The sequence below is a fragment of the Monodon monoceros genome, unplaced genomic scaffold (assembly GCF_005190385.1).
Source record: "Monodon monoceros isolate NGI ecotype Baffin Bay Population unplaced genomic scaffold, NGI_Narwhal_1 Super_Scaffold_1, whole genome shotgun sequence".
In the NCBI taxonomy this organism is placed as follows: domain Eukaryota; kingdom Metazoa; phylum Chordata; class Mammalia; order Artiodactyla; family Monodontidae; genus Monodon; species Monodon monoceros.
In genome coordinates, this window is record NW_021703765.1 from 22,534,378 (window position 1) to 22,561,211 (window position 26,834).

The window sequence follows — 26,834 nt, forward strand, 5'->3', positions numbered from 1 at the left end:
AATATCATTATCGTACAAAGACAATAATTCCTTAACATCATCAAATATACAGTCACTGTTCAAATTTTCCTGATCATCTCATAACTTTTTACAGCTCATTTGTTCTAGTCATAAAATCAAAATATAAAATAAAAGAAATTCAAAGCTCTCTTAAAAAACTTAGCTACAGGGAGATTGGTTCAAGATGGCGGAGTAGAAGGACGTGCTCTCACTCCGTCTTGAGAGAGCACCGAAATCACAACTAACTGTTGAACAATCATTGACAGGAAGACACTGGAACTCACCAAAAAAGATACCCCACATCCAAAAACAAAGGAGAAGCCACAATGAGATGGTAGGAGGGGCACGATCACAATAAAATCAAATCCCATAACTGCTGGGTGGGTGACTCACAAACTGGAGAACACTTATACCACAGAAGTCCACCCACTGGAGTGAAGGTTCTGAGCCCCACGTCAGGCTTCCCAGCCTGGGGGTCCAGCAACGGGAGGAGGAATTCCTAGAGAATCAGACTTTGAAGGCTCGTTGGATTTGATTGCAGGACTTCGACAGGACTGGGGGAAACAGAGACTCCACTCTTGGAGGGCACACACAAAGTAGTGTGTGCATCGGGACCCAGGGGAAGGAGCAATGACCCCAGGGGAGACAACCAGACCTACCTGCTGGTGTTGGAGGGTCTCCTGCAGAGGCGGAGGGGGTGGTGGCTGTGGCTCACCGTGGGGACAAGGACACTGGCAGCAGAAGTTCTGGGAAGTAATCCTTGGAGTGAGCCCTCCCAGAGTCTGTCATTAGCCCCACCAAAGAGCCCAGGTAGGCTCCGGTGTTGGGTTGCCTCAGGCCAAACAACCAACAGGGAGGGAACCCAGCCTCACCCATCAGCAGACAAGCGAATTAAAGTTTTACTGAGCTCTGTCCACCAGAGCAACAGCCAGCTCTACCCACCACCAGTCCCTCCCATCAGGAAACTTGCACAAGCCTCTCAGATAGCCTCATCCACCAGAGGGCAGACAGCAGAAGCAAGAAGAACTACAGTCCTGCAGCCTGTGGAACAGAAACCACATTCACAGAAAGATAGACAAGATGAAAAGGCAGAGGGCTAGGTACCAGATGAAGGAACAAGATAAAACCCCAGTAAAACAACGAAATGAAGTGGAGATAGGCAACCTTCCAGAAAAAGAATTCAGAATAATGATAGTGAAGATGATCCAGGACCTCGGAAAAAGAATGGAGGCAAAGATCGAGAAGGTGTAACAAAGACCTAGGAGAATTAAAGAACAAACAAACAGAGATGAACAATACAATAACCGAAATGAAAAATACAGTAGAAGGAATCTATAGCAGAATAACTGAAGCAGAAGAATGGAGTAGAATAAAGAAAAAACAATGAAAAGAAATGAAGACATCCTAAGAGACCTCTGGGACAATATTAAATGCAACAACATTTGCATTACAGGGGTCCCAGAAGGAGAAGAGAGAGAGAAAGGACCCAAGAAAATCTTTGAAGAGATTATAGTCGAAAACTTCCCTAACATGGGAAAGGAAATAGCCACCCAAGTCCAGGAAGCACAGAGATAAACCCACAGAAAACATCATTCTCAATGGTGAAAAACTGAAAGCATTTCCTCTAAGATCAGGAACAAGACAAGGATGTCCACTCTCACCACTATTATTCAACATAGTTTTGGAAGTCCTAGCCACAGCAATCAGAGAAGAAAAAGAAATAAAAGGAATACAAATTGGAAAAGAAGTAAAACTGTCACTGTTTGCAGATGACATGATACTATACATAAAGAATCCTATTCTATGATTATGTGAGAGAATACCTTTGGTCTTAGGAAATGCACACAGAAGTACTTAGGAGTAAAGGGGCATCATGTCTGAAATTTATTCTTAAATCATCAAATAAATATTTATATAGTGAGAGAGAAAGAATGACGAAACTAATAGAGCAAAATATAAACAATTGGTGAATGTTGGTAAAGGCGCTTGGGAGTTCTTTGCACTGTTCTTGCAACATTTCTAAGTTTGAAATTATATCTATATTAAAAAATAATAACAATGAAAAGGAGGGAGTGATCAACTGTGACAAATGATGCTTATGGATCTAGTAAAATTAAAGTGTGACCTTTGAATTTGGCAGTGTGTAGGTTTCTGTGGATGCTGGCTATGAAGGCCTGATTGGAGAGGTTCAAGAGCAAGTGGAAGGAGAAGAATGGAAATCAGGAAGTATAGAGGAAGTATTGAAGGGTTTTGATTTAAAGAATAGTGACTTGGGGCAATAGCTGGAGGGGAAGAAGAGTCAGGAGTCCTCGGCCCCAGTCAGCATGACAGTGATCCAATAGAGGGAAAATGGATGATGCAGAGAGGGGAGAATTGATGAGCAAGGCCCTTAAGCAGGTGAGAGGAGATGGTACCTCATGCCCAAGTGGGGGGCTGGTCCTGGCTGACAGGAGTGTGGCCCATTCCTAAGCACGTGGGTGCAGATGCAGGTTGGCACTGCCCTCCAGCCAAAAAGCACCAGGAGCACAGCTGTAACTGTGACCGAGTTGGGTTTATCACTCACTGCAGCCGGGGAGAGTGCACACATGGGGAACTCTGGGGTGTCAGTATGAGTGTGTTAGGAAGCATCTATTACAGGATTCGGGGTTTCGCTGGGTAGTTTTGCAGAGGGCCCACGGAAGCCGGGGTTCACTCTGGATTGGGTGCTGTCAGGAAGCAGGGACACACGTATGACTGATTATCTCAATAAACCTTTTCTATAGGGAATGCAGACTAGAGTGAGGCTAAAACTGTCATTGGTAAAGTACTGTAATCAAGCATATTAGCCAGGATGCGGGGGCCGGGGGGAGGGCGCGAGGGAGGTTATTTCTGTGGCTTGGACAATGCTTAGGTTTGTCCGTGTGTAGACGTGATGCTGGAGTAGCCTTGTTTTGGTCTTGATCCATCGTGGTCAGAGTGGCCTTGTCTGATGTCTTGATCCATTGTGGTCAGAGTGGCCTTGTCTGATGTCGATGTTCTTGTCTGATGTGAGATGGTTTCTATTCAACAGGAGCGCACTGGCCGAGGCCTAGCTGTGAGTTCCTAGTATCAGGCCAGCTCCTGGAAGTTAGGAGCTGCTGCTTTTCACTTTCTCAAGGTTCCTGGGGAGACGGGGAGAAGGGGAGCTTGAGGACATTCTCTTCTGATCGTCTTATTTGTCTGTGAAATAGGAAGCAAAGCTGTCTTGAGAGCAAGGGTGTGGGAGGATGTCGGGGAATCTGACAGCAGTGAAGGTATCAGAGTCACTGGACAGGCAAGTGCCAGGAGCATTGAGGGTGTCTTGAAATCAGTGATTTTGACTGAGCACGACTGGGATGTTCTACAGCTGTGTTGTGCTGCTCAGCCTGTGCTCAGAGGACGTGGAGAATCTAGTTTAAACAGGATCAGAGTTTTGTCAAAACAGGACGCGAGAGCTCTGAATAGTGGCTTTGCCATTTTAAGTAGCTATGTGACCCTAAGAGTTCTGCGCCTCAGACCTTACATCTGTAAAATGGGGAAAATATCAGTACCTAACACCTCATAAGGTTGTTGTGAAGTTTAAATGAGTAAATGGGTATCAGGTACTTAGAACAGTGCCTGGCTTGAAGGAAGTACTCAGTAAGTATGAGCTATTATACCATTTCCCCCTTTATCACAAAATCAACATACAGTTTTCCTGCTTTAGTATTCTAACGTTAGGGTCTTAGAATCTGTATGCGGTAGGGGGAAGAGATGAGAACTCATTCCTTTACTCCTCTGATTAAACAAACTAAGGAGAGAAAGGGAGTAGGGAACCAAACAGAAGGAAATGAAAAAATGGGGAGCACGACTAGCTCCACAGTGAATTTCGGTCTAACAGCATAGTCCCAAGGGATCAAGTATTCTGCAGTGTGCATGTGTTTTAAGGTTTAAAATAATACCAAGTTTTAGGAGTGCCCTATATACAGCAGCCTTTAAAAACAAGGTCATACATTTCTGATGCATATGAAAATTTTATTAAGAAAATACACACATCTCGAAGTTTTGGATGAACAGATACACACTACTATATTTAAAAGAGATAACCAACAAGGACCTACTGTATAGCACAGGGAACTATATTCAATACCTTGTAATATCCTATAAGGGCAAAGAATCTGAAAAAGAATATGTGTATATATAAAAACTGAATCATTGTGCTGTACACCTAACACAACATTGTAAATCAACTATACTTCAATTTAAAAAAAGAAAATACACACATTTCAGTAGAATTTATGAGAAGAAATTTATAACAAATGAGAAGAAAACAGTTCACGCCATTAGGAAGTTTTTAGACTGACTCCTGGAACCATCTGGAGTAAGTCAATCTGGTAAAATACACTCTACACAAGGCGTTCCCCTTAAACCGGTATTCCCATAAGCTATTACCAGAAGACGGCTTATTCCATCTCTTTATCTTAAATACAAAGGTGAGAAAGGGTAAGCAATGACTTTTGCTACGTGTGGCTTCTTTCAAGTCAACAATGAATGCTTGGGATGTTACCAAAGGAAACACAATATCAATTGCAAAATATGGTTTTAATTTCAGCTAAAGGTCATTAGGCAAAGTATAATAGAACATTAGGCAGAAATTTTACTTTGTCAAATATTCAGCTAAAATAGATCTCAGAAATTCCTTATTCCACACATACATTTTTATATTACTACTTTCTGTTATGACCTTTTAGTGGAAGAAGTTATAGACATGGATGTAATACAATAGACATAATTAAAAATATATCTTACAATTCCAATTCATGTCGACATCGGCAGATGTCAAGATACAAAGTGTATAAGCACTATTGAAACTGATTTGCACAGTGATAGCAGTTGGTGGTTTTGTGAAGATTAGCAAATCAAAAGATGTTAGTGAGCTGGAATTTTTGGTGTAATTTATCAAATTCAAAACCAAATCTTTTGTTTACATCTAGTACTTAAAATGCTTAAGACTAACAAATTAAATAGGTTTATGTTGTATTTAAATTATAAAAGGGAAAAAGTAAAAATCAAACGAACTGGTAAAACACGTTAAAAAGGACCTAAGACTAATATCATAATAGGTGAACAATTTTCATCTGAAATAACAATTCCTGAAGATAAGGTATTAAGATCCAGATAAAATCGCCGGTCACAGAGGCCCTTCTTCCCTGAGAAGGGCTGAGGTGACACACAGCTCTGCCTCTCACCAGCAGAGAACTTGGGCAAATCTTTTAAACCTGTCTGAGCATCTGTATCCTTCTCTGTAAAAGAGGCACAGTGACAGAAGGTGGTTGTGAGGATTAAATACGCTGATGCAGGTAAGCTGCTTAGACAATGCCCGGAGGAGTAGGTGCTATCCATAAAATTTAGTTTATCATCATTTGCTAACTGAACATACCTAACGTGTTGGTGATAATTCAGTGACTATGTAGGAATCAATGATTTGCTAGAACGTACACTTAAAATTAGGAAAATAGAGGGGAACAGTTTTCCTAGAACATAAAAGGACATACTGAAAATTGGGGAGCATATATCCATAAATTTCCCCTTCGTCTTAAAACTTTTAAAAGTATGCTGAATGTAGGGGTAATTTCCCAAAGAGCAAAGTGGAAAATAAGTTTTTATTTGGGAAAAACAGGATTGATTAAATAGCCATATCAAAGAGTCAGTTTACTGGCAAAAAGCTGTTACAGAAATATACAAAGCATCCCAGTCATTTGACTTAATTTGTGTTTTACGTCACTGAACTCTGTACACATTTCCAGACCCTGACTTTTTCTCTTTGAGAGGCACTATTTTCCATACCCAAGTAACGAAAGTAATTATTGTTTTAAAATCTAATCACTGGTTTATTTGAGAAACTGCTGGCAAGGATTAAGGGAATTATGCAATAAGAGTCCTGTCCTAATTAGGCCCAGATTAATTTATAAAATTTGGAACAAAGCATTGAGCTTTTTGTCCACTTATATTAAAACATCTTGACTTCAGATGAGAGGTAAGTTTTCTGTAGTAAAATTGTCTTGAATATTTTAAATATTAAGTATGTTACTTTATTTAGCTTGTCTGTGGAGGATTTATTTCATTTTAACATCTAGATGTACATGAAAGTACAAATGATAAATCAGTTGAGAGCCAAAGTAGATAATGAATCTCTCTGCCATTTTCTATAAAGTCAGCAATGTACCTGCACCTGTGGAGAGGAATTACGATATTGGTGTTGCTTCATTCTTTAGGACAGTCCCTTTAAATGGAATCCCAGTAGAGAGCTTTGAGCTTTATATTAATGTTCTCAAGTATGTATGCGCAACACAGCTGATTCCATTTTGGTGAATTCAACCTAGGAGCTGTTCAAAGTTTGAAGAGGTTATTTTTGAGGGGTACTGAATGGGCTTGGGAAAAGCAACAGGAGCATTTGGATGAAGTATTTTTTCTAAGGCAAGACTTCTCCCACTCCTCTACTCTCCCCTTTGGGCTTTCTCAGTTATCTGAGAGTAAATAATGCTCCATACCCCTTGATAATTGTTATGCTTTGGTCTCAATTCATTAGCAACTCCTTATCAAAGGAGAATGTAGAATCTCGTTTCTCCAGAGGCTGATAATTTAGAGAAAGAAAAGACCAAGGACAGGGTAAGTCATATCATAAGACAAATAATAACAGAGAACAAATGCCCACTTGATAATCTTTTATAAATGAAAACTAGTTGCTAGGTTTTCCTTAACAAGTATATTTAAAATCTAATTTAGAATTGAACAATGTTCTATTTACATATTTTCAGAATAAGCTGTTTAAAAGTTCTGTATTTTTGTTCTTATGAACATCCTCGGTAAGTTATACATAACAAAAAATAGATGAAAGAACAGAATTTCAGTTTTCTTTTTCAGAGAAAGTATATACTATCTGAGCACTAAACTTAAACGCACACCACACTCAGTACTCTGGAGCAGTGCCACTCAGTGTGTTCTCTATACCAGCAGCACGGGCATCACCTGGGAGCTTGTCAGAAATGCAGGATCTCAGGCCCCACCCCAGACCCACCGCATCAGCAGGAGGAATTAGTTAGCTCTCCACATGATCTGGACATCCACTTTAAGACAGTGATTGGGAGGGGAGGGGAAGTGTGTGCATCAGAATCACCTGGGGACCTACTGAAAATACACCTGCCACAGCCCTGCTCCAGGTGGTCCAGGGGGCCTTAAAGGAGGGGGCAGAGGTATCTGCATTTTAAAGCTTCACAGTGACTTGGTGGCAACTTCCTGGTTAAGAATCCATCCCTTAAGAAGGTTTTAACCAAAATCTTTAACACTTTTCCCATTATAGTCAATAAACCTTACCCTCATTAGTTATCCAATTTATTTCACAGTACAGGTGGGTGGTCTCAGATTAGAAAAATATGTATTCTCACTTTTCCCACTAAATAATATGACAGACTAATCTACAGAATTTCTTCTTTTTTCAAAAGAATAAAAATGACTGTCCATTGCTATTTTTCAAATTAATTACCTTTTCGCTGGGTAAAAGTTTCCATAGAGGGTCCATTTCTTTTCCAATTTGCTGCCATTATGCCACCTCCCTTCCCACCATGCTGTTAGCTCCTGCCTGTATTCTTAGCTTATATACTAAAACATTTTAATTTGTATCCAAAAAATGTTACTTCTTAAAATACTGGTTGGTAAATAACATATAATAAGTAGCTTCTAAATAAATATGATTTCTGTCTTATTTAAGCAAGCAGGCTATATGCCATTTGGCCTTGTTTTTTCCTTAAAATATTTTTAATTTCCATGTATACTGTATTAGGCATATTTAATAAGCAAACATCTTAGTAAAATTATTTAATTCTACATTTTCCCGTCTTCAATAAGCATTAGGTGAAAAACAGGTCTGTAAATTATTTTACTTGTAATGTTAAACTAAAATCAAGATTTCACAGAAAATATTTTTGTGGATGACTTTGTTTTGACAAAGGTAATATGAAAAACATAAACCTTTCATCCTTAATTGAAAAAAACAAATTGTGACCTGATTGCTTTTTTTACAAAACAGATTGATGATATAACATACCTCTGACTTTACTCATCTGTTAAGTGGATTTAACCAACTGCATTTTCCCATACTCCAAATGGCAATGCTATTTTGAGCATTCTTAAAAACACTGAATTATATTCAAAATTATTGTGAATCAACCTCTACCTATAGGTAAAAGGAGGCAGGAACATAAAAATGAAGCCTTTTTATCTCCCTGCAGAAGATCACATCTAACATATCAAGGACTGTGGAGGGAAATATCAAATAATGTGCACACCGATATGTAGCTATGAATAACTTTTCGTAGTTAATATTCTAGAATGGGCATTTAAGCTTTGTTTGTTCCCCCAAAGCAAACTATGTTAGGCTCATATATAGCAATACTACTTCTCAAAATGTTTGGGATTGTTCTGTAGGAACTCTCCAATGTGTAAGCCACATAAGAAAACTGGTCTCACTAGCCAGTTATTCCCCGTTTTACTGGGATTAAAAATGACATTTACTGGTCTGAACACCTACTTTATTCATTCCCACTTAGCTCTAAATTAATGTTGGTGGTTTCAAACAATTAAATCCACCTTCAATGGAGAAAGAGTTGTCACTACTAATGATAGTTAAAGGAATGTATCATATGAACATTCCAAAATTATATCAAGTAATAAAGAGCATCACTACTGGAATAAGGGTATAGACTCATAGATGAGTCTAAATATGACTCATTTAGATGTGAAACATATGGCTAATCTGTTAGGTCACACGCTGTCAAAAATCATAATTTATGCATCAGGTATCCTATACCCCCTTCTTTAGAATCATCTAGAAGAAAATGAAAATATGTGTTTTTCATAATAAGCAAACCTGAATTTCTCGTTGGGCAATAAAATAGCAAAATTGAAGCAATTTAAGATATTTATTTTAAAAAGTTACACTGAGATTTTTATACACTGTTGAAAACAATGACTAGTTTATTTGTATAAAGGCGGCAGTACTTCACATTTCTCCCACGTTATAGTTAAGCCTCAGTTTAGTCCCAGAAAATACATAATAGAGTAGATTTTTCCTGATCTATCTACTGAAAAGGAATTTCAGAGCATGAAGGTAAAATGAAGCGGAAATAAAAGGACATTTTTAGATACTGACAATTTGTCCTTAGAATTTGGTTAAATTTGGGTTCTTCCCAAAATTCTGTACTCACATCCACAGAAGTAAATTTCTATTTTAGTAGCCCTAAAAGAACTGGGTGAGAGAAGATGATTAGCTATAACAGTAAATAGCAAATACTTCGGCAAGAGTGAACAGGAGCACAAGTGAAGACATTCGCAAGTACCTTTTTAATATCTCTGATGTGGTATGAGCTACAAATCAGAATGAAAGCGTTATGGTCATCTGATTTCAGGGTGCAGGTGGGCATTAACAATGTAGTCAACAGGTCCATCCTGTACAGACAGAAGTGGAGATTCATGGGAAAAAATAAGCAAAGTGGTAGGGGAGAATAAAACACAGAAAACCCCATAAATTTGAGAACGCCCTCTCTTTTTGTCTGAAGAAAGGAGTCCCTGAAGCATGGAAAGTGTTTATCAGTGGTGTGCTTCTATTCCGTTGTTGGTGGAGGGCGTGACGCAGGCTCTGGCCAATCATACACATCCGGCAGCAGGGAATCGTATTCACTTCGCCATATTCTTTCTCGAATGTATCTGGTCTTGTCCTCAGGTTCCGGGTACCGGAAAGCCATTTTATTAGCATATAGATATTCTGTAACCTGAAAAATAAAAAAGATTACTGCGTAGACTCTGAGTATTAACCCATTTAAGAGAAAAAGTATTATTAAAACACAAAGTAATGAATTTGGAAGAATGGCGTTTTTTTATAATAAAAAATAACATTACTTTGACTCACTTCAAGACATTCACATACTATTAAAAGGTAAAAAACATCTGCAGTCTCACCATAAGTTCAATGTGTTTTAAAGTGACTTTAAAGATCCCCCCCCGAATTATTATCAGCATTTCCTTAATACTTCAATAATTTTAAGCTCTACCGTGTGTTGGTCCAGCAGACCTACTTGGTAGCCTGCCCCACCTGTGTCCCTCCCCACCGCTCTGCTGAGACTGTGTGTAGGAGACTCTACTTCCTAGTCATAGGTGACTGGACTAGGGTGAAAATCTAACCCAAAGTGAGCCAGATGTTTTTCCTCTAGAATTTGAATTAAAAGACATAGAAATTATTATAAATCAGGTGTTGGACACTAGAACTATAAGGTCAAGTAAAGTCAGGGCTAGAACCTATACATGGCAACTCACCACCACCATCACTGAGTGCCAGGCATGTTCTATGTGCTTTACGTGGGTATCTCATTTAATCCTCCCAAGAACCCTAGGACACAAGTACTATTATTATTCTCATTTTATACATGAGAACACCAAAGTTTGAGGAGTTTAAGTAACTTGCCCAAGCTATTTAAAGTGAGAACTGTTGTTTCAAACCCAAAGCATTCTGATTCTAGGTCCCAGATCCTAAACACTTAAGCTAGGTTACTTCCCACCTAAACTGGCTTGAATGAATTTCTGATCTTTTTGGCAAGCCACACACAATGATAAAGCCTGTGACTCTCTGTTTTGATGTAAGATGGGGTAGTATGAAGAGCTTCCTCACAGGGTAGCATGGTACCTGTCATCTAGTTAAGTTCTCAAGTTATGGTTTAATTTTAACTTTAAAACAATGCAGTGATACGTGGTAAAAAAAAAAAATCAAACAATTATGTCTTTCTCCTCCTCTAATTCCCATTCCAAGGGAATTAGATAGTTCCCTTGGAACTAATTCCAAGGGAATTAGATAGACCAAGATAGTCCTTGGTCTTAGGAGTTCAACCTCACTCTATTTTGAGACAGAATTCCCTTGAACAACACGGGTTTGAACTGTGCAGGTCCACTTATATGTGAATTTCTTTCACTAAGTATGTACTACGTGATCCCCAGTTGGTTGAATCTGTGGATGCAGAACCTTGGAAAACTGAGGGCCAACAGTAAAGCTATATGTAGATTTTCGACTGCGCAGAGGGTTGGCCATTAGCTTCTGCATTGTTCAAGGGTCAACTGTATTGCCCAGTCTGTTGTAGGAAACATATCTGTACCCACAGAGAAGGCTGGGGGCAAGGCTTGAGATGGGAGGGAGTCCTCCTTGATCAAGCAGGCATGTGGCAGGTGACCGGTGACTATATGGGGCTGCCCAGTGGCTGTGGGTGGTGCTGGGCGACAGATACACAGCACTGTCTGCTCACCTGATCCCGTGGCTCCTAAAAAGGAAAGCCTCAGGACACCGGAGAAGGAGGGGGAAGAGAGACGATCCTGGGGGCTCTGCTCCTATAACAACCCCAGCACAGATCTCCGTCTATTTCCCCATGTACTACCTTTCATGTGGACACACCAGTAATCTAACCAACTGATACATCCCAAAATCTGTCCCACCTGTAATATCCTGTAATTCTCAAGTTGAACTCTATTCATCCTAATTCTGGGCTCTAAATTCTTCAGTTCTTTTACAATAGTAAGGTATTCTGGGGCTTCCCCGGTGGCGCAGTGGTTGAGAGTCCGCCTGCTGATGCAGGGGACGCAGGTTTGTGCCCCGGTCTGGGAAGATCCCACATGCCGCGGAGCGGCTAGGCCTGTGAGCCAAGGCTGCTGAGCCTGTGCGTCCGGAGCCTGTGCTCCGCAACGGGAGAGGCCACAACGGTGAAAGGCCCGCGAACCGCAAAAAAAAAATCATTTGGCAATGTATATCAGAGGGCTTAGCATGTTAACCCTTTTGTTCTTAGGATTAGAAATTATTTTAAGAAAAAACGATCACAAATGCACATAAAGACTTATCTAAGGATGTTCACTACAATGTTATTTCTAACAAAACGAAAGATGCTTAAATGTCCCCCAAAATAGAGAAATGGTTAAGCAAACTATGATATAACAAAGAGAATTCCATGAAGCATTAGTGATCATGAGAATTATTATTGATTTACCTGGGGGAAGGCTTACAATATATTAAGTGGAAAAAACCGCAGTGAGAAACCAATTTTAAAAACAGGCACAGGTGACTGCATGTGTGTGCGTTTTTATTATGTGTTTGGGAAGAAAAAACAATAGAAGGCAACAAATGTGAGTTATATTCTGTAGTAAGAATATGAGCAACCTAAAATTTCTTTGCACCCTCTAAATGTTTCTGATTTTTCTCTAATGAACTTGTGTTACTTGCATGAAGAAAACACCATTAAAATTTATGTGAAGAGGTATAAATTATTACTTACTTTAATAGCAATGTTAATAGAAACTTCCTGAATATTAGCAAGTGGCGGGTAAAGTCTCCCCTGAGCTAGCTCTTTATCCATCAATTGATTTGTCAGAGCCTGAAGAGAAAAAAAGAGAACTTTACTTTTGTTTGCTTAAATAACAAAATAATAAGGACTAATAAAATGGGGAAAGGGTTGGGGGAGCAGAGAATAATACAGGTAACATGTTTTCCTTATTTCTAGCAGGAATACACTTAAACCACTGCAGAAGTTAAAACCATTTACCACTAAACAGTAAAGAAATAACCGGATTTAAAGACTTTTAAAAAAATCAGATTTAAAGACATTTTATCTATGCTGTCACAATTATTTTACTTTCAGATATGTGTAATACTGGTACAGTATTTATGAAAGGATTCATAGCTTACAATCCAACACTGGAAAAATGATAAATTAATTTTATGCAAAAGTAGAAGGTAAATCAAAAAAGCAACGGATGAGTAACTTCCTTTCCACTCATAAGGCAGATTTAACCCATTCTCTCTCTGTTTTTAAGATCCATTCAGCTTTATAATTCATCCTTTATAAAATAACCAAACAATATTTAAAACATTTACCTTTGCAGCCTCTAGGAAAACATGGTCACTAATATGCCGGGTGTTACAGAGAATAACAGCTAAAGCCACACCTGGAATACATTTTAAATAGTTTACTTAGTAAGGTCACTTCCAATTATGAAAGTAGCCAAATAAATTCTTAGATTTAAAGCAAATTAATGGTAACCCACCCCTACCCCAAACAGCCCCTTCAAACAATGAAGCAGGCAAGATAAAAGAGAAATCTGAGCACTAAAATTAAGTGATCTTTAACTGTTATAATTCTTACTTATTAGAAGAAACAATTTTAGAAATATCAAATGGCTTTTCTCAATTTAGTTTTCACATTTATCAAAATTACAAATGCATACAATTCATCAACAGTTGTTACAAAAACATAAACTCCCGGGACTTCACTGGTGGTCCAGTGGTTAAGAATCCGCCTTCCAATGCAGGGGATGGGGGTTTGATCCCTGGTTGGGGAACTAAGATCCCACAATCTGCGGGGCAACTAGGCCCATGCACCGCAACTACTGAGCCCACGCACCGCAACTAGAGAAAGCCATGCGCCACAAGGAAGAGCCCGGGCGCTGCAACTAAGACCCAACGCAGCCCAAAATACATAAATATTAAAAAAAAAATGTTGATACTGACTTAAAAAAAATCAATTCCCAGTCCATCTCTAATCCTCCACTTCTTGCTCTACAGAAGTAACTACTTTTAATTCTTTTAGCTGATTATTTTAGTAATTCTCTCTCTCACAGCTTGCTTCTATTTCTTCTGATTGACTTTGAGTTTTGGAGATCACCGACTCCTTCCTGTTGGAAATAAGTATTTAGCTTTCTTGCACATTTCCAGCCCTCTTACCAATATAGTTAGAGCATAATTTTGGTTGAATCAGTGTTTATATTATTATGACTTCATAAGTGCTCTTCACAGCTGAGCCATATATTAACATTATATCCTAACTTTTCCTCTTCTGCCTTTTTGTTTTCCCTAAGGTTATTGTCCTGCTTTTTCCTTTGATTTTCCGGTACTTAAAATTATTTCATGCTGAGACACTTATTCATTTAGTTGTCTAAATCATCTAGTAATTTCAGCTATTTCACATTTCTCTAATTTCATCCTCGAGAATAAATCTCTGCTGAAACTCCAATCTGGCTTGGTTGCTCTCCATTCCAGATATGGAGCTATATACATCCTAGAAACTCTCTTCATCTTCATGGGGATTCCCTTTGCTTCTAAGTTGAGTCCATTTCCTAAAGCTCACTTCTTCCTAGTATTTTTGTTACTCCCTTTTTTGGGTAGGATATATTCTCCAGTAGTTTTCTGAAAAACAGTGCATAGGAGATACATTTCTGGAAATCTTGCATTTTTGAAGAGCCCCCGCCAGCACCCCAACACACACACACACACTCACGTTTTTACTACCTTCCACTTTATTTGATAGTTTGTCTGGGTTTAAAATTCTAATTTGGAAATAATTTTCCTTCAGAATTGTAAGGCATTATTTCAATACCTCACAGCTTCCAGCATTGTTGGTGAGAAGTCTGGTGCCAATTTGACTCCAGATCCTTTTTCAACGATTATCTTTTTGTTGCATCTCTGGAAGTATGTAGGATCTTTTTTTGTACCTAATGTTCTGTAATTTCACAATGTGTGCCTTGAGGTGCATTACTTTCGCCCACCATATTTGGCACTTGGTAGGTGGGCCCTTCCTATCTGGAAACTGGGTCTTGCAATTTGGGGAAATGTTCATGAAGTCGTCGATAATTTCCTTCCCTCCACTTTTCTGTTCTCTCTCCCTGAAATTTCTACTTTCTGATATTGCACCTCCTGGACTAGTCCTCTAATTTTCTTTTCTTTATTTTCCATCCTCTGATCTTTGCTCTATTTCCAGATGACTTCTTCAACTTTTTCTTATAATCCTCCTACCAAACTTTTCATTTTCCAGAGCTCAGTTTTGTTTTCAAATTTTTTTTAAAATAAAATTCTGTCTTGTGTCTGGAATATTTGTCTCCATGAGGATACTGATAGTTTTTTTTTAACATTCCATTTCCCCACATAATCTGTTTTTTCCTAAACTGCTTTTTTCTGTTTGTCTATTTAGTTTTTTTTATGAAATAAACTGTTCATATAAGGGATTTTCCTTAAAATCCCTTCCTTTGAGTGTTTCTCATATGTAAGAGTTAGAAACTTAAAAAATTGATTGCTATGAGCACGAATACGGCAAACCCTATTCGGGGTTTCACACTATTCAAAGAGTATCCCAGCAGTCTTTGGCCAGAGTGGGGAAGTATGGTAACTCAGTTACTCAGGGATGGGAAGAGGATCACGGTGGTTAATAGCTTCATTATTTTAACCTAGCCTCTAGATAATTTTTTTTTAAGTTGAATATTCGTTCCATCTACGTTTAATGTAGTTAATTAAAAGTTTGGGGCAAAATCTATTGTCTTCTTACGTTTGTCTATTCCATATTCCCTTTCCTATTCTTTCTTGCCTTTTGGATTAAAAAAAAAAATCATTTCATTTCCTCCCCTAATATTCTCTTATCATAGTTTGGAAGTTCTTCTAGTCTTCTAGTGGTTATCTTAAAATTTATAACATGCATTCTGATCAAAGTTTCATGTTAATTTTTAGTTTGCCCTCCTGCCAGACAATGGATCTCCTAACAGTTTAACTCTATGTAACCGATAAGCTATTATTATTGCGCCTTTTAATTTTGTCTCTATATCTTTCAAAATCCCACGTCATTATTGTTTTGCCCTACACATAAAACGTTCCTTTTGTTTAACTCAAATATTCACAACTTCCTTTGCTCTTCATTCTTTCCTACATCTCTGAGCTTCTAGCTGGGATTACTTGTCTTTTGCCTGAGGAATACTCTTTAGAATTTACTTTCCTTTCTTACATGTCCGCAGATGGTGAATCCTCTTTTTTTCCTCTTCTGAAAATATCTTCATTTTGTTTTAATCCTTGAAGGGGCTTTTCACTGTGTAATGAGCTCTAGCTTCACAAGTATTTTGTAGAAGCCACTCACACAGGTCACTCCATTGTCTTTTGGCCTCTTGTTGCTGTTGAGAAGTCAGTTGGCCTGACAATTATTCCTTTGAAGGAAATCTGTTTGCTCTGGCTGAATTCGCAGTCTTTGTTGTTGTTTTCTGAAGCCTCACAAGGATGTTACTGGATGTAGATTTCTTTTTACTTATCCCGTGTGGATTTCACTGAGCTTCCTGAATATTGTGTAGTGATGTCATCTGTCAGTTCTCAGCCATGAGGCCTGTAAATATTGCCTCTGCTTTACTTACTCTCATCTTTCTCTGGGACCTCAATTAAATGTATATCAATTAACGGTATATATCTGTTTTTCTATACATATTTCCCCCCTTTTTTGGTCTCTGGATCGTTTCTTCTGGCCTATCTTCCAGTTTATTAATCTCCTTTGGTCTAATCTGTTGTAAGCCTCATTCACTGAGTTCTTAGTTTATTGTATTTTTCAATTGTAGAATTTAGTGTTACTTGGCTGAATTTTTCAAGCTTGGCTTTTATCCCATACACATAATAAGCGTATTTGTTTCACAGCACTTGTCTGATATTTAGAGTTCCAGAGTTTTCTTTTTGTTGTATCTGCTACTTTTGGCTTGTGTTGACTTGTCTCTTTATGTGCTTCATTATCTTATTTCTTAACTAGGGTTGTATTTGAAAATTTATTTGTAAAAGTAACTTGAGGAATAGGATAGTGTTATCTTGGACCAGAGAAGACTTCTGCTTGCTTCTGCCAGGCACTTGTGGGCACTGGTAGGCCAAAACAAAGGCTTGAGGTTTTCCAGATCACCTCAAGTGCAAACTATACCCACACTCCAAGGTACAGTCCTTTAAGGTTTCAGCCCAAAGTGGGAGGTGGCTCACTAGCATCCCATCCTTTACAGGCGCCAGACTCCCAACTCTTGACCTCTCTCCATGAAAAGCACAGCTTTACCTCTAAGTCACTTCTTCCTGATTAGGAAGGCTCTGGCCCTTTTAGGTTTTAATTGTGTTGTTCATCCAGGTATAATTGCTGGAGTAGGTAATTCAAACATTTCCAAAGCCTTGAGTTTTTAACTGCTTTTTGATCGTTCTTTTGGCCAATCCTGTTTTTAAGCCCATTTTGACCTCTGCTACCAAGTCATTCTTTTGTCTATATTTATAGTCCTAATAACTGTTATTAATAAAGTTAGAACATTGAAACGTTATATAAAAGTAATCAACTGCCAAATTCTCCGTTAGTCAAATACGATATTAAAAGTGGCTTTGTTAAAATCAGCAGAGAAGTATTATTTTCACGGTCTTTATGCCAGAGAAATACTGTCGGATGGAACAGACTGATTTTGAACATTATCAAGTTCTACAAGGGGATCATCAGTGATGGCAGAGTTTCTGTTACAGATGCTAGATTTCAAGAGACAAGCAGAGCAGAACTCTACACAACCACTCTGCTGGGGGGAAAAGGAGGAAAGTGCACTAGAAAAAGGACGAAAGTGCACTAGGATATTCACAGGCCCCAAATCTTTATTTTAACAACAGTTATAATAACGTGCTTCCTTGATGCCAGCCTATGTGTGCTATAAATATGTCCTAAAATCTTAGAGCCTGTGGTCAGTTATTCAGGGAGAGGCCCACAAGGAGAAAGACACAAGTACAAAGGAAATTCATGCCAAATCACTATTTTACTCAACATAATTCTTTCATTAAAATGAATAAACTAAGGATTACCAGAAACTTCTGGAAAATAAACAGCACAAAGGAAAAAATATTTAAAAGAATCTTAATAACTCTCAGGAGAGATCCGAAAGGATGCTGCAAGCTTAAAAAAAGTGGCTATTAAAAAGTTATTCTATGACAAGAAAAGGTATTGACAGTAAAAAATAATATTTGAACCTACTGAGTTGATGATATGATATTAAGCAATTATTATTTATTTCCTTTGGTGTGATACCACTATTATGGTTATGTGTAATTTTTTAAAAATTATTTTTTTTAGTGACACATACTGAAGCACTTATTAATGAAATTATATGATGTCTCTGATTTGCTTTAAAATAACCCAGTGAAGGTGGAGTGGGTGGGAGTATAGATTAAATAACACTGGTTACAAATTGATAACTGCCAAAAAGTGGGAGAATGGAACGTGGGATTTCATTCTTCCCTCTACTTTTGTATATGTTTGAAATTTTCAATAAAAAAAGACTGTTGAAACAAAACATACACTAGAAGTGCTAAAAAAAAAAAGGAAAAAGGAAACCAAAACAGATACAGATAAATTAACAAACACCACAGAAATCCCCCATATTAAAGAACAAAAAAGGTAAGAGGCGAAAATATGAATAAAAGTTACAAGTCAGGGCAACAGAGGGATTTGACCATGGTCTAACACAAGTTCCATAAGGGAAAAACAGAAATAATGAAAGGAAAGAAATAAGGGGGGGAAAAGACAGAAAAATCCTTTGGAAAAGAAAATATAGTGAATTGGCCCACCTGCAGACATGCATGATGGAAATAAAGCCCAAACCTGGATGCATCCCACTAATATTTCAGAGATCTAAAGATAAAGAAAACACTGAAACATTTTTAGGGAGACAAAGCTAGTAGGTATAAAGGAATGAGAATCTCATTGACACCAGATTTCTCATCAGCAACCCTGGCCACTGAAAGTGATGGAGAAATGTTTCCAAAGGTCTGACAAAATGACTTTGAATCTACAAATCTCTACCCAACCAAACCATCAAGCGAGAGAACAAAATAAAGACATTTTCAGATACATAAAAACTCAGTTTTCATCCATGCTTCATAAAAAAACTTATTCAAAGATGTATTCCAGAAAAATGAGACCAACACAAAGAGGAAGAGTGTACATGGGCAAGAGAGAAGCACCACAGAAATGATTTGCTGTGGGGCAGGATCAGGATGAAATGAAGGAAGCTGGCAAGAAATTAGAGGAGGATTCATTATACTTGACACTTAAAAGACTTTGAGTGTCAAAAATTTTGTTGATCTAGAATTGCAGGTTCTACTGTATTTATCAAACCACACTCTTGTTTAGACATGAGTAACATATAATCATGAAATTTCAGAATCAATCCAGAGACAAAACATGGAAAACAACAGAACACAATGTAAGTTTCAAAAATTTCTCTGCAATGTAGAAATACCAACCATAGTTGAGAGATAAAATAAGAAGAGATAAGAAAGCTAAATACCAGATTTTGTTTTTCATTTTTACTGTGGCAAGCTAATAAAAACTGTCTTAAATTGCTTACAAAAGCTCTTTATTATATAGATAAAGGTAACGACCAGGAAAACTAAAAGTAGTAATAGAAATTGACAGGTAGAGAGAGAAAGCAAGGTATTAGGAGGTATCAGGTATTACGTGTGGACTATTACTTAGATTTCACAGTTGGAAGTTCACACATACAGTCTAGAGTTGGAAGAATGAAGATAAGGGAGAAGTGTGCCAGTCATGATGGTAACCATCAGAAAAACTCAAAGGAAACCACAGTGATTATAGCTGATAAGTATGATAAGGAGGTACCAAGGGGAGATAGAGAGGTTAAATAATTTTTTAACATTCTGTTCCTTTTGCATTTTTATGAACCATGTACTACTTTATTTCTATAATAAAAACAAATTTAATGAACGGTATGAATAAATAAATTTTTAGGGGAAATAGAGCAAGTTGGATTTGCTGAATTCCTTGAGTTTTCCTGTACATTCATAGCAAAATCCTGTAAATACCATTGTTTTTTAAATCTTAAATTCTAAAGAATTTCATAAGGAATTTTAATGTAATTATTAATGATTACTCTATAACATAAATAATGGTGGCATTTACCTGGAAAAATATATACATTGTTTCCTTGACCTGGTATAAAGACTTGCCCATCACTGAGTTTCACTGGCTCAAATGGACTGCCACTGGCAAACAAACACCTTCCCTGTTGAGAAATGAAATAACCTCAATTTTGTTACTTTATGTGGACTAGAAAATTGAGGTGAATTAAAACAAAATTAAACCCTGTAGTAGACCAATATACTACTTGCAAAACAGGCATAATTTACTATAAAACATAATCCTCTCATTCAAATCCTTATTAGAATAAGGTTTCTTTTATGCATAGCAAGCATTCAAAGTTGAAAAAGTCCATTAATAAATTCTTTAAAACCTGACACTTCTATTTCCTTTAAAACTTAACAAATGTAGACGGCAAAAAAATATCATCCCTAATAATAAAGACTGCTATAAACATCTGTGAATGAGGGGAAAACATCAAAAATTAAACTGCTACCATTTACTGTGCATCTGCTGTTTTCTGGCTCTGTACCAGGTGCTTTATACGTGTTAACTCAGTTAATTTAGCCCACATAGAAGGCTTATGAGATTATCATCTCCATTTCACTAATATATATTTTTTAAAAATCTCAGAAAGCAAAGGCTTAAATATTTCCAAGTACTTTGTAAAAAGTCACACATCACAACTGTAGCAGTTAAACTTAAATCCAGATTTGTATAACTCTAAAACCCATGGTTTTCTATTATGCTACAATGTCCCCCAGATAGGCAGTTTATAGAACAGGCATATGGTATAACCACAGTCACTCCAGAAAAACATGGCATGTTGTCTTGTTAAAGAAAAGGAAGTCTCCAAATTTGTTGTATCCACCAATTTTAGTACTGTGCTCTATAATAGCATATAATACAATTTACTAGCACCTTCAGTATTTCTAAGAGAATTTGGTGCCCATGGAATTGAAAAGTACCTGAAGGTTAATTTATAAATCCTTTATATACAATTTTCCCCCACAAGTTCCATCTGTCACACCCCTACCTGACCAAAAAAAGAAAGGCAAGAAAACAATAGTTTTCAAACAGGATAACTTATCTTGGAATACTTGAGGTATAACTAAAGGAAGTCATGTTTAAACAGCTACTTAGATGAAGTTAAAAGGTGATTCACAGAAAGCTGAACTATCTCCACACAGTAGGATGCACAAAATGACATGACACCTAAACATTTGACAGAGTTATTTTAAGTGTTTAGATAATGCTTTATCTTTTCCCTACATCTACAGATGTGTATTATAGCAAGAGTGATTATTCTTTGAAATATAGTAGACCCTTGGCATTAGTGGATTTAGCACTCAAGAATTTGACCCTTTGGACAACCTGAAGATCTACCATGTGTAGTAATTATTACTTTTACAAGACATACTTTCAATTTCAAAATGATCTCAGGTTTATGTGTAGAAGCAAGTCAACTGTGCCAGTGGTGGGCCCAGGTGAGTATCTTGGACCTACAACTCCAGAAAGCTATAGAATTTTCTACAGATAGCTATTACCATTCTCTACCTGTTCTCAGCCTAGCTTTATTTGTGACAAAAATTTTGTTTCTTTGAAGATCATGGTTAATGCCATACGAGTTACCACAATGTATATAATAATATAGATTATTTTTGTGCCACCATTAATTTTAATAGATTTATAAAGTGGATTATACAATATAGCTCTTTATGGGGAAAATGTTATATCCTCATGATATCAGTAAATTTGGAGATTTAGAAAGATCTTGGGCATCTTCTCTAGAATGGCAAGATTCAACAGCAGTTCATCTTCTCCAGCCCATTTTTTTTTTAACATCTTTACTGGAGTATAATTGCTTTACAATGTTGTATTAGTTTCTGCTGTATAACAAAGTGAATCATCTATATGTATGTATACATATATCCCCATATCCTCCCCCTCTTGTGTCCCCCTCCCTAATCCACCCCTCTAGGTGGTCACAACAGGCCATCTTTTTTTTTTTTAATTCTTCCTCTTTCATAATCAACCTATAGCTTAAATGTGGCAAGACCTTAATGATAACAGTATTCTCATTCTGAAGTCCAGGTTAGCCTATTCTTTGTTCTTTGAGCAGCTGGCCATTAAAATATAAAAACACTTTTTTTTAAACGCATTTTTCTCCCTAAGCAGCAGAGGGTGTTAGACTAGCACTGAGACATCCCTCCACCAAAAACAACAAAAGGGACACTTAAAATTTTAGCAGTAACTACAAATACATACATTTATGCTATTATTTTATGTAACACTAAGAAAAAAATTATGTAAAATTAAACTATGACAATGCTTTTTTACCATTTTTAAGAGATAACACAATTTCAAAGTTATAAAAATTGTGAGAAAATTTGCATCTCAGAACTGATACAGTGTGTCAAACTGGTTTCCTTGAGGAATTTTTATTCATTCAAACGGTGTACATCTATTACAATAACATTTATTCAAAAAATAAAATTCTTAAATGTTTGAAGTCTTCTACTGATATACTACTACTGCCCAAAACATTTAAATTTTTTATATTTTGGAAATGCCAAGACCCATAATACATGGAGTATATTTATCAACTAGTCTTTGTGTAAGACTAAAATTTAATTTGGGGGGCAATAACCATTAGTTTTAAGTAGTAAAGACAGGTGAAGAGGATGAGCAATCAAGCTAATAGTAATACAACTCTTTGGTAAAGAAGTAAGATAGTATACTAAAGAGACTGATTTTTTTTTTTTTTAATATATCTGTATGCTGACTTTGTGGATGAGTTCAAAAGAAAAGATTTCAATAATTATTAGAAGTTTCAGTAATTATTATAACTGTTGGAAGCCACTAGTCAAGCAAATTTATTTTGACTAACACAAAGTGGCAATATAGAAACAAAAGGAATTTTGAGAGAATATATGTGTCAAAATAAAATTTGTAACAATGAGAAAAAAACAATGCTAAATATATCAAGAGCGTGAATATTAAGTTCAGAAAGTTCTGAGAGTTCTACTTTGGCAATAGTCTTCTAGGTTGTTTCACACCAATTCTCCCTCTGGTAACAATGAGAAAAACTGGATAAAATATATTAAAAATATGTTTTAAGGAAGTGGGAGTGCTACCAAGATAGGGAGAGCTTGGAGGTGGAGACAGTCAATATCCAAAAAAAGAGGAAAGCAAGGTATTTGGGCCCAGCATTTGAAGCTTTCCTCCTTCAGGTGAGTGATTTCAAAAGGGAAATCTGTGGCTGAGTGCCTGAGCACTGAAGTTATCAGGAGTCTCGTGATGACAGAGAGAGAAAATGTATACTTCAGAGACCACTACGGGTGAGGGGTGCTGATAAATACCCCAGGGTTGGGCTTCCCTGATGGCGCAGTGGTTGAGAGCCCGCCTGCCGATGCAGGGCACACGGGTTCGTGCCCCGGTCCGGGGAGATCCCACATGCCGCGGAGCGGCTGGGCCCGTGAGCCACGGCCGCTGAGCCTGCGCGTCCGGAGCCTGTGCTCCGCAATGGGAGAGGCCACAACAGTGAGAGACCCGTGTACCACAAAAAAAAAAAAAAAAAAAAAATACCCCAAGGTTTTTGATTCATACCCAAGAGAAAACGTAAACTGTGGAAACAGATGAGGCCTCCCATGGACCACATCCTGCTGAATTACATGGAGCTGCCCCAGACTAACAGCCTCCAAAAGGAAAGGCAAAGCTTCTATGGAGGAAGGTAACTTCATTCCGAGCCTCAAATTATTGCTACTATCCTTCATCCACACTACCTAGCACTCAATAAGGAAGTGAAAGAAGTAAAACTAGGTTTACAAAAAGACAAGAACTGGATAACCAAGAAGAAAGACAGATAATAGAAGTGGACTCACAGAGAGTGAGATATTTGTTACTATCAGACATTAACCTTAATTATGATTCATATGTTCAAGAAATTAAATGACAAGACAAAATTTTAGCAGAGAACTGAAAGCTATACAAAAGAATCAAATAAGTAATTAAAAAATATTGTTAAAATTGTGAGGTGTGATAATACTGTGATTGTATTTTTAAAAGAATCCTTAACTTTTGAGAGATACACTGTAACATTTATAATAAAATATGTCTGAGACTGGCTTCAAAATCTAAGGTGAGTAGGATGTAGAAGAAACAAGATTGGCAATAAGTTGATCACTTTTGAAGCAGGGTATTGGTACATGGGAGTTAATTATACTGTTCTTTCTACTTTTGTATATGCTTGAAATTTTCCATAATAAAATATTTTTAATAGAGACAAAAACATTTATAAAATTTATTAATTTTTCTCAAGGGTATGACCTAACAATTACTACTCCTATATATCACTGTAAACAAGGCTTTAAAAATCACTTCCTAAACAGCAAAGATTTACTGTATAGCACAGGGAACTATATTCTACATCTTGTAATAACCTATAATGGAAACAAATACAAAAAAATGAAAAAGTATATAACCGAATCACTTTGCTATATACCTGAAACTTAACACAACATTGTAACCAACTTAAAAGAAAAAATCACTTCCTAGAGTCACTTAAAGATCACTTGCAAGAACAATACAGGAATTGATTACATTGTGGAGATTACAAATATATCTCTATAGAACAGTAAGGGAAAAAGAACTGTCCTAACGGTATACAAGCAGATACTTTTACCTGGGATATAACCCAGTGGCAGTGTCAAAGAATTCAAAAGAGCTAAATTTTAAACAATTTAGATGAAAGTAAAAATTTGTTCTGGAGAGCTGTCACATGACTCAAAAGAATGGCCCTATGATGGTGAAGATACATGTGAAGAGGGTAAAAACAATTATTTCATGACATGTGAGGGCAAGAAAGTAGTATTTATAAATTGATTATTTCTATAATACGTGATTTTAAGTCTGTGACGCTAAATTAATGAATTATGGAAAGAATGAAATAAAATTCCACAAGTGAAAAGTACAATAAAATTAAGAACCTAACAACAGATTTAGCACATCTGAAAAGAGAATATGCAAACTGGAAGATAAGTCCAAAGAAAATCACAGGATTGAAACACAGAGAACAAACAGGATGGTATACATAGAAAATAGTGTAAGAGACATATTAGATATGGTGAAAAATTCTTGACATTCACATAACTGGAGTCCTACAAGAGAAGAGACAGAATGTGTCCAAAAAGACATTAAGCCACAGATTCAGGAGCTCTACAGTCCTCAGGTGGAATAAATACAAAGAAAACCACACCTAAGTCCATAGTAGAAAAACTGCTTAAAACCGAAGACAAAATGGTCTATCAAAAAGAAAACAGAAGTCAGAAAACAAAAGAACGATACATTCAAAGTTCTGAAATAAAGTATCTACCAACTCTGACTTACATGCAGAGTGAAACAATATCCTTCAAAATGAAGGCAAAATAAAGAAATTATCAAGAGAATTCATCAGACCCACACTTAAAGTAAGTTCTTCTGGTAGAAGAAATAATCCTAGATAGAAGCACAGGTATGCATGAAGGACACAATGGCAATAGAAAATATTAAAATGTAGGTAAATCTAAATGAATAATTTTTGTTTAAAACAAAAAGAATGTCTTTGGGGATTTAAAATATAGAGAGAATTAAAATGCACAACAATAGCACAAAAGGCCTGAGGGTGTTAAAATGGATATATAAAGTAACTGCTTTCCAGAATTGATACAAGCAATAATTTACATCAGAATTTGATGATCCATGGATACATGCTGTAATCTCTAGAGCAACCATAAAAAGAATTATTCAGGAATGTATAACTAATAGGCTAATAGAGGGAAAATAATAGACATAACCAATTCATACTATTATTAATACCTCTGTAAGTGTATATGCTTCTTCAGCTGTGCACTCAGCTTGTGCTGTAGGATTACTTAATGCAAATATTATAGGCCTCTCATTGATATCAGCCATGGCTTTGATTACACCAGGAGTGAAAAGTCGGCCAGCTCCTGCAACTCCTGTAATAAAATAAGGGGGGGAAAAAAAGGAACTTCATTACAAGTAAAACATAGCCTTCTCATCAATAGCATTTCTATAATAACACAACAAAAGCACAGGTAAAGATAAGACCTGTGCTTATCCCATTACAAAGATAAGATTTTGCATTGCTGAGATAATTCCAATCTTAAATCTGAAAAGAGAAACAATAAAATGTTAAAAATTTTCACTTAAATATTTATTGTCTACCCCAGATATAGTAAATTGTGGGCAATAAAAAGAGTATAAGACTACCTCCATCATGTAGTTGTTGTCTAACACAGGGGTCCCCAACCCCGGGGCCACGGACTGGTACCAGTCTGTGGCCTGTTAGGAACCGGGCCGCACATCAGGAGGTGAGCGGCGGGTGAGGGAGCGAAGCTTCATCTGCATTTACAGCCGTTCCCCACTGCTCGCATTACCACCTGAGCTTTGCCTCCTGTCAGCATTACGGTGAGCTGTATAATTATTTCATTATATATTACAATGTAATATAATAGAAATAAAGTGCACAATAAATGTAATACGCTTGAATCATCCCAAAACCATCCCCCTCCCTGGTCTGTGGAAAAATTATCTTCCATGACACCGGCTCCTAGTGCTAAAAAGGTTGGGGACCACTGGTCTAACAGGCATAGAGCTTCAGCTTTTTTTTTTCCCTTTAACTTTTTATTTTATATTGGAGTAGAGCTGATTAGCAATGTTGCGATAGTTTCAGGTGCACAGAGAGCTTCAGTTTTACAAGGTAAAAAGAGTTCTGGAGATTGGTTGCACAACAATGTGAATGCACTTAACACTACCTCACTGTACACTTAGAAATGGTTATGGCAAATTTTATGTTATGTGTATTTTACCACAATTTAAAAAATTGTTTTAATTAAAAACTTGCACCTCAAATGTTAACTTGTTAAACTCTGTGGTATTCATTACAAAATAACAGGAGTTCAGAAGTGATAAAAGATCTTCTTGACTAAAGCAATCCACTTTTTTTTTTTTTTTTTTGTGGTACGCGGGCCTCTCACTGTTGTGGCCTCTCCCGTTGCGGAGCACAGGCTCCGGACGCGCAGGCTCAGC

At 37.1% G+C, this 26,834-nt stretch overlaps 1 protein-coding gene across 1 annotated transcript in view; it reads right to left on the reverse strand.

The window, feature by feature from the left end:
• Window positions 1-9,356: 9,356 nt before the first annotated feature.
• The window catches only part of ME2 (malic enzyme 2), a 53,550-nt gene continuing 36,072 nt past the window's right edge, over window positions 9,357-26,834 (reverse strand). The window contains exons 12-16 of the mRNA XM_029223900.1: window positions 25,599-25,741; window positions 19,785-19,887; window positions 12,938-13,008; window positions 12,339-12,437; window positions 9,357-9,803 (exon numbers count right to left, since the gene is read on the reverse strand). Coding sequence (XP_029079733.1) covers window positions 9,636-9,803; window positions 12,339-12,437; window positions 12,938-13,008; window positions 19,785-19,887; window positions 25,599-25,741 — 584 coding nt within the window. The 3' untranslated portion in view covers window positions 9,357-9,635. The remainder of the gene's footprint in view (window positions 9,804-12,338; window positions 12,438-12,937; window positions 13,009-19,784; window positions 19,888-25,598; window positions 25,742-26,834) is intronic.